Genomic DNA, 12,653 nt, shown 5'->3' with positions numbered 1-12,653 from the left:
AACAGCTAACCACCAGGTCTCAGATCAGGAGCTGCTAGTGCACATTTTCTATCACTACCTGATCCGCCTGCAGGTGATTGGCCCGGTAAGGCTCATTTTAGCTCCTGATTGGCTGAGCAAACCCAAATGAGCCAATCAACTTGTGGCAGAGGAGGAAGAAATGAAAACACGTGCATTTTTGGGGTCCCTGAGGACCAGGATCGGGAAGCACTGCTTCAAATAACACCAAGAAGATTTAGCTAAAAGCTCTTAGCATGATTCAGAGCCATGTTTTTCAGTCCTGGAAAATCAACTACTTTCAAAGCTGCTGAGAAGCTCAGAAGATTCTCCAGCTTTGTGGAGCTGATCCTGAGGAAAATGCTCCCACTGGTCCTGGTACAGGTCCCAGATTGGGTCAAAGCTGTTCTACTTCCATGTGTCTCATTACTCCTCAAAGTGTGTATGATGGAATAAATCTCAGGTTACCTCCTCTAGTTCAGCAATCTTCTCCTGCAGATCCATCCTAGACGTGTACTCCTCTTCCCATCTTAAAAACAAGCAAACAAACAAAAAAAACAAACCTGCAGCGTGATTATAAATCAGACATCTGCAGCCATTATTAAGACCATCAACTTGCTCCTGGACATGACCCGTTCTGCAGGTTTCCCAGTTAATCAATCAATCAACATTTATTTCTATAGCCTTTTACAGCAGCCAGACGGTGTCCAAAGTGCTTTGCAGTAAAATCAAAAATCAAGACTTCACAAAAATAAAAATATAACGCAATGCTAAAATACCCTCAGCCGTATGAGCATCATCTTCTTTATGATTTGCAGCTGTTTAATTGGTATTCCAGTGCAAAATATATATAATTATACATTTATTGTTGTTTACATTAATTATTAAGATCCTATTGTCTTACGTACAATTTACATGTTCAATACGCCCCACCAGTGAATCAATCATAAATAATATTTACATTTTAACGGCGTCTGTTGGAGGCCTAACCCTCACCGCAATACATGAGCTTTTGACAAGAACAGAAGTTAGCTTTGAGTTAGCAGAAGTTAGCGTGCACGCTGATGTCTGTGAAATGTTTTGTAAATCACTCCAGGGATGTTTTCACGTTACAAAAACAGCGTTTTCAGATTTAGAAGTTTTTATTTCTCCCTAGCTTTTACATAATATATGACAAAGAAGCTATATTTACATACAAACCAAATGGAGTTTGCAGCTAGCTAGACCAGCCTGCGATGTCACCATGCTAACATCGGCAAAATGTCTTGTAAATTACTCCAGAGGTGTTATTAGGTTCCAAAAACAGTCTTGTCAGTTTTAGAAGTGTTTATTTCTCCCTAGCTTTTACATAATATATGACAAAGAGGCTATATTTACAAACAAACCAAATGGAGTTTGCAGCTAGCTAGACCAGCCTGCGATGTCACCATGCTAACATCAGCAAAATGTCTTGTAAATTACTCCAGAGGTGTTATCAGGTTCCAAAAACAGTGTTGTGAGTTTTAGAAGTGTTTATTTCTCCTTAGCTTTTACATAATATATGACAAAGAGGATATATTTAAACACAGTACCCAATGGGCATATTTGATGGCCTTGACTAACAAACATACAAAAGAGTTAAAATGGTACATAAATCAAAAAATGTCTCAGCACCACTGGGTATTTAAAGTCAATTTAAATAAATAATTGAGCTTTGATTTAAAAAGTGCTCGGTCAAAAATAGTCCAGCTACTGCAAAAATACAATCACCCCAGAGTGTGTATTTTGACCTCAGAACACGTAAGTAAAGCTGACCAGACGTCCGTAACGTCCTACTGTAAGTGCGAAGAGTTAAAATTTCAGACAAGTAGGAAGGTGCAAGACCATTAATAGCTTTTAAAAAAACAAACATTAAAATCTTAAAATCAATTCTAAAACGAACTGGAAGCTTGTGGAGTGAGTGAAGTACGGGCGTAATATGTTCACTTCAGACGTGTTCGCTAACATGAGCAGCAGCTTTTTGCACAAGCTGAAGGATGAAAGAGAAGAGTGATTAACACCAGAATAAAGTGCATTACAGTAATCAAGTCTGGAGCTGATGAAAGCATGAATGGCTGTGGGCCAAGCAGGTTTTTGGTATGTGGTAAACGATACTTACAAGGTCTGTTAGAAAAGTATCCGACCTTATTATTTTTTTCAAAAACCATATGGATTTGAATCATGTGTGATTACATCAGACAAGCTTGAACCCTCGTGCGCATGCGTGAGTTTTTTCATGCCTGTCGGTTGCGTCATTCGCCTGTGAGCAGGCTTGGAGTGAGGGGTGGTCCACCCCTCTCGTCCATTTTTTATTGCGAATAAATGTCTGAATGATTTGGAGCTTTGCTGCATCAATTTTTTTCCAGAAACTGTGAGAGACCTCCAGGTGGACACCGGTCGAAAAATTAATATAGCTTTCAGGGACGATTTCATGGGGATTAAACAGATTACGGGGTGTTACTGCCGCTTTAAGGACGGCCCACAACTGCTGAGAGTGCGGCGCGACAGGCTGACACCCCGCTGGAACAACCAGATAATTTTCAATGTGAAAGCTCTGTTGATCCGGGACCTTGTCTGACTTTCACAAAAAGGCAGAAGATGTGTACATCAGCACTTTATCGGCACATTCCACCATTACAGGAGCCGCCACCATGCAACTCATGGCGCGGCACAAAACCACCTCCGTGTTGGTCTCACAGGACGGCTTAAAGGTGGATTTCAGACGGCTGTCGGTTGCTTTTCAGTCATGTGATTATCCGATTGTGATTCTGCATGAGCTGGACCTGCCCCAACATGTCCTGGAAGGCTTCATCACGGCGTTGCTTTGCGCCGAGCGGCTGCACCGCGAAGCGCGGTGGAGCAGCTTCTCTTTCCTTGACAAAAACTCCAGTAACAGTGAAATGTGCCGTTCATTTTTAAACTGGACTCTGTCTTGATCCGGTATGTCCTCTGACTAGCACAGGACATCAGCACTTTTCCGGCACATTAAGACAGACGTGCGGAGGAGTTCCACGCGTCGCGGTGCAGCCGCTCGGCGCAAAGCAACGCAGTGATGAAGCCTCACGGGACATGTTCTAGCATGTCCAGCTCATGCACAATCACAATCGGATAATCACACGACTGGAAAGCAACCGGAATCCGTCTGAAATCCACCTGAAAGCCGCCCTGAGAGACCAACACCGAGGTGGTTTTGTCCCGCGTAATCAACGGCTCCGTGGCGCGTCCCTCCACTTTTCTTTCCATGAAAAAAAACTCCTGTAACGGTGGAATGTGCCGGAAAAGTGCTGATGTCCACATCTTCTGCCTTTTTGTGAAAGTCAGACGAGGTCCCGGATCAACAAAGCTTTCACGTTGGAAATGATCTGGTTGTTCCAGCGGGGTGTCAGCCTGTCGATGGGGGCTGGGAGCGTGCCGCGCTCTCAGCAGTTGTGGGCCGTCCTTAAAGCGGCAGTAACACCCCGTAATCTGTTTAATCCCCATAAAATCGTCCCTGAAAGCCATATTAATTTTTCGAACGGTGTCCACCTGGAGGTCTCTCACAGTTTCTGGAAAAAAAATTGATGCAGCAAAGCTCCAAATCGTTCAGACATTTATTCGCAATAAAAAATAGACGAGAGGGGTGGACCACACCTCACTCAAAGCCTGCTCACAGGCAAATGACGCAACCGACAGGCATGAAAAAACTCACGCATGCGCACGAGGGTTCAAGCTTGTCTGACGCAATCACACGTGATTCAACTCCATATGGTTTTTTTAAAAAAATAATAAGGTCAGATACTATTCTAACAGACCTCGTATGTACATTCCAGCCACAGTGTACAATGGCCTGTACAAAAGTATGGTGGCCATCTGAGGGTGGCAGCTGTAGCCAGGTAGGGATCAATATTTAAAAATACTCCAGTCATAATGGAAAGATATAACACATTATTTGTTTGATCATAAAAATTTCTAAAAGGTATAATTTGGACTATCTATAAGAGAGTGGAGTTGGAGTTATGGAGTAAAAACTGCAAAAATGGTGATTCAATTAAATTCAATTAATTTCATTTATGCCACAACAAAGTTGCCTCAAGGCGCTTGACACAAGTAAGGTCTAACCTTACCAAAAATGGTGATAAAGGTACATTTCAGTCTGAACAGGGGTCAAAATTTAAAGCTGCTCTAACTTTGGTCAAAAGTGAGGCAAATTATTGGTTGAGCTAATGGGATTCTAAGAAGAATAGTTTGTGCCATCTATCACACTTAGTTATCATGTTATAGAGTAACATGTAAAATGTCACAGAAGCCAATGGACATCAACCTTATCTGACCGTTACTTTGGAGACTAAACATTCAACATTCGGTACTTTAACATTTCCCATAATCCCCTGGCTGGCAGCCCCTGCACTTCCCAGAATGCACTGCGGCATCAGCAGAGTCCCGGTGTTTCACAGCGCGTGTAAAAAAAATGGCGAGCAAGGATGTGGATGGCGTCGATTTAGCAAGTTCACGGGTGATTATAATGATGACAACACGTTCTCCCAAGTTGAGAGGGTTATCTAGAGGAGGTGTAGCACCTGTGATGGACTTCTGCCGTGCCCCAATGTCTTGTTGTTCATACTTCGCAAGGTGTGTTTACATTGTGCCCTGAACTGGAACTCTGTTGAAACTGACCTCTTGCAGGAATCACAGACCATGAGAAAGCGCTAGATTCAATTCAATTTATTTAATTTATATAGCGCCAAATCACAACAGAGTTGCCTCAAGGCACTTCACACAAATAAGGTCTAACATTACTAACCCCCAGAGCAGCAGTGGTAAGGAAAAACTCCCTCTGAGGAAGAAACCTCAAGCAGACCAGACTCAAAGGGGTGACCCTTTTGGCTTGGGCCATTCTACAGACATAAATTACAGAAGAACTGTGAAACAGCGAATGGTCAAAACTATTCCATGCATTGATCCTATTTGTTCACCTAATAATGTACATTGTGTTTTACCAAAACTGGAGCAACTCTTGTGTAATTCTTCACTGACCTGGATACAGCTGCCACCCTGGGATGGCCACCATACCTTTGTGTCAGCCATTGTATACTGAGGCTGGATTTACCTTAAGTTTGGAGTTTGGAGGGAAGGTGACCTCCATGAGCAGGGATGGTGTCCTCTGCATCATGGTAATGTGTCACTGGATGACTTTTTGGGGACTGAACTGATGAAGCATTTTGTCTGATAGCAAATAATAAAAATACAAATTGTATTTTTGAAAAGGAGCATGAAGACGTATTCACTTATTTATTCCTTCCCATTTTTCATCATAATTCTATGGAAGTAAATCTGTCCCATCAGTTTGAATTTGAATTTTTTAAGTTTGAATTTTTTTTAGTATCAAAATTTTTAAGGTTGACTTTTTTTAGCATCAAAATCAGAGTTTGAAGTTGAATTTCTAAGGCTGAATGTTTAGCATCAAAATATTAAGCCTAAAAAAAAATTAGAGCCCGACCGATATGGATTTTTTGAGGCCGATGCTGATAATATTTGGATGAAAAAAAAATGCAGATAATCAATAAATCGGCTGATTTGCCGATAGCCGATAAATCAGCCGATATTATTATTTTTTTTTATGAATAAAATGTTCTTTTTTGGACCCTTAACAAAAAAGGTATGAGCTAAAAGCTGAAGCTTTGTCCTCATATTGATTAACTTTATAACAGAGACAAATTTTCAAGTTCAAAAAATGCAAAAATGCAACGAGGTCACTGACGACTGACGAAAAGACAAACCAGCAGCTGGAATAAACCAAATTTAACAGGAAAGAAAAGGGGATTAAAGAGGAAATGGAGGCCAAATAGTGGTGCAGCTTAGCTAAGATTTCCATAAAAATTGTTCATTTTATGATAAAAGCATGGAATTTGGCACACGTTCTAAATTAACTAATGTTTATTTTCAGATATGGAGCCATCCTGGAGCTGACCTCTAATGAGCTACAGGAGTCAATAAAGAATTACACAGGGGTCAAAATATAATAATGCTCCAATCACGTTGAAAAATATACCACATTATTTGTCTGATCATGAAGATTCCAAAAAGGTATAGTTTGGACTATCTGTGAATGAATGTTATGGAGTTATGGGGTAAAAACAGCAAAAATGGTGACAAAGGTGAGTTTCAGTTTGTACAAAGGTCAAAAGTTAAAGTTGCTCCAATGGTAAAAAAAAAAAAAAATGATGCAAATTATTGTTTGAGTTAATAGGTTTTTAAAAAGGAATAGTTTGTACCATCTGTCATGCTTAGTTACATTACGGGGTAACATATGTCATACGTCATAGAATCCAATGGACGTCGACCTTGTTTGACCTTTACTTTGAAGACCAAACATTCTATTCCATTTATTAATCCTATTAGCTCAACCAATACTTACATAATGACATATGTTACCCCGTAACAGGATAACGTGTGTGGTTGAGCTACCTCAACCAAGGTAGGTCAATGTGCTGAACTTTTTTTTTTTTTTTTTTTTTTTTTTTTAAATCAACATCACTAAAATGACCCCCCCCCCCCCAAAAAAAAAGAGAGAAAAATATATATACAGCTCAGGTCAGTACACTCTACAAATTAATGAATTGATCAATTGATCATCTGTAATCAAACACTCTCTCAACAGGATGCAATGTGTATTACAGGTATTTTAAACCTCCTGATAAAAACATCTAAAACTTGTTGAGTTATAAAGGACAAGCTCAAAGGCCAAACTGAAAAACTGTGACCCCAAGACAAGATCAGGTTTCAAGAGGGCCTTCTAGGGCAGACGGTGTAAAGCAGAGTGGCAACCAACCCCAGCAGCCCCAAACACTCCTTTATCCTCACCTTCTCTTGTACTCGTCTCGTTCTCTCTTCACTTTGGCCAACACGTTGTACAGGGCCCTGATCTCCGGAGTGATGGTGTCAATCTGAACCCCGACCCCATCTGAATGTGTCCAGGAGACCCCAGGTCCTATGGCGCATGACTCCCTGCTGGTGCCAGACCGGTGGGTGGGATTGTAAGACCAGATGGTCCCTGGGAGGAAACGTGAGGGAGGAGCGTGGATGTTGACCCCCGTGTGACTGGTGTACTTGTCATTGATGTTCATTAAGGTTTTGGGTGCGTCGGTACTTGGACTCTGTGCAGGACTGATGGAAAAACAAGATGTGGTGAGGTTGGAGTTTGAATCCATGGAGAAGGGGTTCAGGTTACTGCCCAGCAGGTATTTGTTGGCACTGGTGTCAAAGTGAGGCAGTGGGTTCAGGGTGGGAGACAGGAGACCACCAGGCAGGTAGGCAGAATTATTAACATTGTGGAGTGGAAGAACATTTGGTCTCGCTGGGATTGGTCCGATAAATCCAGTCTGGACCCCGATCTCTTTGGTCAGGGGTTTGTGGTATCCAGCCCCTCTGGCGTTATCCTCCAAAGCTTGTTGCAGCTGCTTCTCCAGTACCTTGTTCCGGCGCTCTAGCTCATGGACTTTAGCCAAAAAACACCGGAAGCGCAGATTCAAAGTCTTGAGCACGCTGATGTTGGAACCAAAGTCGTTGCGTAGCACCGTAGCTGATGGAGGCACACGGTGCAGAGGGCTACTCAGGTATGAGAGGCCAGGCGGTGGTAAGGCCCCAAGATCCAGTCTATAAAATCCATCCGGACCGAACCCGGTGTGGTCACCCAAGAAATAGCTCGCGGAGTCCGGCATGGGAGAGTCTGTCTGGCCCGTCATGTGATGGTGCTGCTGTTGTGGGGCCAGGAAGCCATTCTCTCCCAAGACCGGATTCATTCTTGAGTAAGAAAATCTGAAGTGCTCGAAATCCGGCATGAACTCAGACTAGTGCAGGTTATTCTGTATGAAGATAACTATCCCACGCTGTGTACCTCTTCCCCCGATGATCTCCTTCACAGAGGAACAGAATACTTGGTTTAAAGAGTAAAACCAGACTGTGAAGCTAGCCTAGCTAGCCTAGCCCACAATGCAATGGCTAGAGAAGGCAGCTAGCTTTGCTAGTTAGCATATAGTTTAGTCAAAAATGACCCATGTGTGTTTGTAGTAAATGTACTCTGATTGTGCTCACTGGTTAATAGACTAGTGCCAAGTTATTCATTTGTAACTGCCACGTTTCATATACGATGGTTAGCTCCTTATTTAATTAGACCCAATTGTAAGATCACAACATTTCATTTGGCGTCAACAAGAATCTGTCAAAGGCCAGTGATGTTGAATTCAACACAAATGAAAGGCATCGGTAGGCTGACGCATATACTGCGCACTTTACGCTTTATATAAATGTAAAAGTAAAAATCAATCAATTTTTTTATATAGCGCCAAATCACAACAAACAGTTGCCCCAAGGCGCTTTATATTGTAAGGCAAGGCCATACAATAATTATGTAAAACCCCAACGGTCAAAACGACCCCCTGTGAGCAAGCACTTGGCTACAGTGGGAAGGAAAAACTCCCTTTTAACAGGAAGAAACCTCCAGCAGAACCAGGCTCAGGGAGGGGCAGTCTTCTGCTGGGACTGGTTGGGGCTGAGGGAGAGAACCAGGAAAAAGGGGGAGCAGAGATCAATCACTAATGATTAAATGCAGAGTGGTGCATACAGAGCAAAAAGACAAAGAAACAGTGCATCATGGGAACCCCCCAGCAGTCTACGTCTATAGCAGCATAACTAAGGGATGGTTCAGGGTATATATATAGATGATATAAAATATAAAATATATAGATGACCCTTGTGTGACTTCATTATAAAGTCATTTAGAACAATCAATCACAAATGTGCTTTTTACGAGGGCTGTCCGTAAAGTATAGGTCCTTTATTTTTTTCAAAAACTATATGGATTTCATACATATGTTTTTACGTCAGACATGCTTGCACCCTCGTGCGCATGCGTGAGTTTTTCCATGCCTGTCGGTGACGTCATTCGCCTGTGAGCACTCCTTGTGGGAGGAGTCGTCCAGCCCCTCGTCGGAATTCTCGAAACATCAGCAGATTATCGCAGATTAACAGATTATCGACTCGTTTCTGCTTAAAACTGACTTTACAATGATTTAAAAGGTTTTACTTTGTCATCTGATGGTTAATCACATTATTCCCTTTGACTGGTTTGGGTGTAGAGAATCACAGTCAGATTCAGACACGTTAGTGCGTCGCTCTGATCAATCCCCCATCTTTTTTATGAAATAATGCTGAATTTATGTGGAAATGATTGTTGTGCAAAAGCTTCAGCGATCTGCCACAGAGATAGATAATGGCTGGAGTGCAATTTTAAGCAGAAACCAGGTGATAGGAGACCGTAGTCTTGTTTGAACCCTTCGTGATAATGTGGGATTTGACCACTTATGGGGACCTTCATTTAATATACACACTTCACATGGATAATTTGTGTACAGATTTGTTTTCGCCTGCAATCACTGTAGCAGTCGTGAAAAGTTTTTTTTTTTTTTCAGTTCCCAGTGGAGAAGAAAAGGCGAGGAGGTGGGAGATGTCGTGTGGGTGTTAGCCTACACAGCTAACCAGCGTAGCTGCATTCTCTCACCTGTAAAACCACCTCGACATGTTTGTGCTCTTTGCATTTTCACTTTGTTTGCATGTAATTAGCCCAAAACCCCATTGGAAATGCTGCAGTTTGTACCCCGGAAGTAGAGAAATTGTCATATGTGTCATATTTTACCCCTTTAGTGCCCGCCCCCAAAACGAGACTGCGCTGCCCTATAATCTGTGAATCACTGCTGATGCTCCGAAATGACATGCACAGTGAAGGCAGGGTGGCCAATCAGAACGGCCATACTAAAATACGAAATGGAGGAAATGAAGCCTGAAAAATCACAAAATAGGGGCAAAATGTAACAAAATGACGCAGACTGACTCCAAATATGATTCAATTAATTACTTTTTTTTTTTTTTTTTTTTTTTTTTTAAGCGAAATGGGGCAAAATAATGAAACAGGGTAAAACGTAGCGAAATGGGGCAAAATGGGGACTGATAACGAAATGGGGGTAAAACTTAATGAAATGGAGCAGACTGACTTCAAATATGATTAAATATGATTCAATTAAATTTTTTTTTTTTTTTTTTTAAGCGAAATGGGGATTGATAATGAAAGTGTAAAACGTAGTGAAATGGAGCAGACTGACTCCAAATATGATTCAATTAAGTACATTAATTTTTTTTCTTTTTTGCAAAATGGGGTAAAATGGGGACTGATAAGGAAATGGGGGTAAAACATAACGAAATGGAGCAGACTGACCCATTGACTGAAGTTTCATCTCCTGAACACCAGATGGCGAACTGCCTCTACTATATGTACGAGGTCTGTTAGAAAACTATCGGACCTTTTTATTTTTTTCAAAAACCATATGGATTTGAATCATGTGTGATTGCATCAGCCAAGCTTGAACCTTCGTGCGCATGCGTGAGTTTTTTCATGCCTGTCGGTTGCGTCATTCGCCTGTGGGCAGGCTTTGAGTGAGCACTGGTCCACCCCCCTCGTCGGATTTTCATTGTCAGGAAAATGGCTGAGCGACAAGCAGTGCTGAATCAAATTTTTCCAGAAACTGTGAGAAACAGCCAGTTGTAAACCATTCGGAAGATTCAGACGGCTTTCGGTGAGGATACTCTGGGCGTCACACAGATTAAGGACCATTACAACCGGATTAAAGACGACCCACAGCGGCGCAGGGCGCGCCGCGCTCCGAGCGGCCATTGACAGGCTGAAACGACCAGATCATTTCCAAAGTGAACGCTGTGTTGATCCGGGACGTCGTCTGACTACCAGAGAAATTGCAGAAGCTGGAAATCTCACAGGACAAGTTGTGACATGCCCAGCTGTTACACAATTTCTCGGATAGTCACTCGACTGAAAAGCCACCGAAAGCCGTCTGAATCTTCCGAATGGTTTCCAACACGGACGTGCTTTTAGTCGTGCGCCATTGCGGCTCCGTCCCGATGCGCAATATTCCTCCGCATGTCTTTCATTACAAAATCTCCTGTAACAGTGGAATGTGCCGCAAAAGTGCTGATGTCCACCTCTTCCACAATTTCTCTGGTAGTCAGACGACGTCCCGGATCAACACAGCCTTCACTTTGGAAATTATCTGGTAGTTGCAGCCTGTCGATGGCCGCTCAGAGTGTGGCGCGCCCTGCGCCGCTGTGGGCCATCTTTAATCCAGTTGTAATGATCCTTAATCTGTGTGATGCCCAGAGTATCCTCACCGAAAGCCGTCTGAATCTTCCGAATGGTTTCCACCTGGCTGTTTCTCAGTTTCTGGAAAAATTTGATTCAGCGCTGCTCGTCGCTCAGCCATTTTCCTGACAATGAAAATCCGACGAGGGGTGTGGACCAGTGCTCACTCAAAGCCTGCCCACAGGCGAATGACGCAACTGACAGGTGTGAAAAAACTCACGCATGCGCACGAAGGTTCAAGCTTGACTGATGCAAGTGCACGATTCAAATCCATATAATTTAAAAAAAAAATAAAAAGGTCGGATAGTTTTCTAACAGACCTCGTACTAAGCGCACCTCTCAAAAAAAAAAAAAAAAAAAAAAGCCAAACAATTAAATAAAAGTACTTATTTGGAGTCAGTCTGGTTCACTCTGCTGCATTTCGTTACATTTTACCCCCATTTCATGATCATCAGTCCCCATTTCGTATTTTAGTATGGCAGATCAGAAGGGGGGACCGTTGAGTCTGACGCCATAAAAATTCTGGTTACGCCCCTGACGCAGGCCTGATCATCTATATATATCTCTATATAGATATATATATGCGTACATGCACAGACATGCATATGTATACACACCACACGCATCTCACTTTGCTGACTTACATGAACAGATCACTTCGACAAAAGATTTTTTAACATAGATACGACCAAAGCTCTAAATTCTTAAAATCGTAATGAAATCATTTTCAGTCGCGTACCTTCAGCTTGATGATCAAACTGACTTTGGCAGCAGATCGTCGTTTTTGCTGCAGTGAGACTCTGCGGCGTTCGGTTGTCGTAATGGCGCTAAACCAGGAGCACCAGGAATCCAGAGTAACGTAACAACCAGGTTACAGGCGCACAGGCTGTAAACAGGTTCACACGGCGAGATAATTACGCCGATTTTTGACCTGATCCTCCTCTTCGGACCATCATTAATGTGTTACTATATCATTCAATTTCCAAAAAGTTTTACACTAATTTTTTTGGAGATTTTGTTTTCACCCCTTTGTGAACAGCCTGTAACCCACAATTTTTCATATGAAATTTTAATCGTATTTGAAGATTTGAATTTAACATTGAAAAGCACTTTTGAACCATAACACTACGTAACAATTTTTGTTCCTGGCTTCTAAGTGTTATATTTCAACTGCTTATGTCTAAAGTCTATGGAAAAATGACTATTCAGCAAAAAATGTTATTTTATTTATTTTTTAACGTTCTAGAAAGTTCTAAAAGTTTCTTGAAATTTCTAGATAATTCTGGAAGCTTCTAGAAAATTCTGGACCGTTCTAGCAGTTAAAGAATATTAGATAAGACTACTCAGTAGTAGTGAAGGCGAACCGAAACAGACAAATTTCAAAATATTGTCCTGATCACAGAAGCAAAGTTTCTGTGGAATAACAGCTATTTTCTGTTTAAGGCATAACAGGTTA

At 42.0% G+C, this 12,653-nt stretch overlaps 1 protein-coding gene across 3 annotated transcripts in view; it reads right to left on the bottom strand.

Moving 5' to 3' along the window:
* LOC117501551 (intermediate filament family orphan 1-like) overlaps positions 1-12,079 on the bottom strand; it is a 32,232-nt gene extending 20,153 nt beyond the window's left edge. For 2 of the 3 annotated variants that reach the window (XM_034160444.1, XM_034160446.1), the window contains exons 1-3: positions 11,937-12,079; positions 6,856-7,907; positions 466-526 (exon numbers count right to left, since the gene is read on the bottom strand). In XM_034160444.1, coding sequence (XP_034016335.1) covers positions 466-526; positions 6,856-7,832 — 1,038 coding nt within the window. In that variant the 5' untranslated portion in view covers positions 7,833-7,907; positions 11,937-12,079. Of the gene's footprint in view, positions 1-465; positions 527-6,855; positions 7,908-11,936 lie in introns of those variants that run through there. The other variant, XM_034160445.1, reaches the window with a different exon arrangement.
* Positions 12,080-12,653: the final 574 nt, after the last annotated feature.

The sequence above is a fragment of the Thalassophryne amazonica genome, chromosome 20 (assembly GCF_902500255.1).
Source record: "Thalassophryne amazonica chromosome 20, fThaAma1.1, whole genome shotgun sequence".
In the NCBI taxonomy this organism is placed as follows: domain Eukaryota; kingdom Metazoa; phylum Chordata; class Actinopteri; order Batrachoidiformes; family Batrachoididae; genus Thalassophryne; species Thalassophryne amazonica.
Note: the sequence above shows the minus strand (reverse complement) of the source record. Positions and strands in the feature narration are given on the sequence as shown.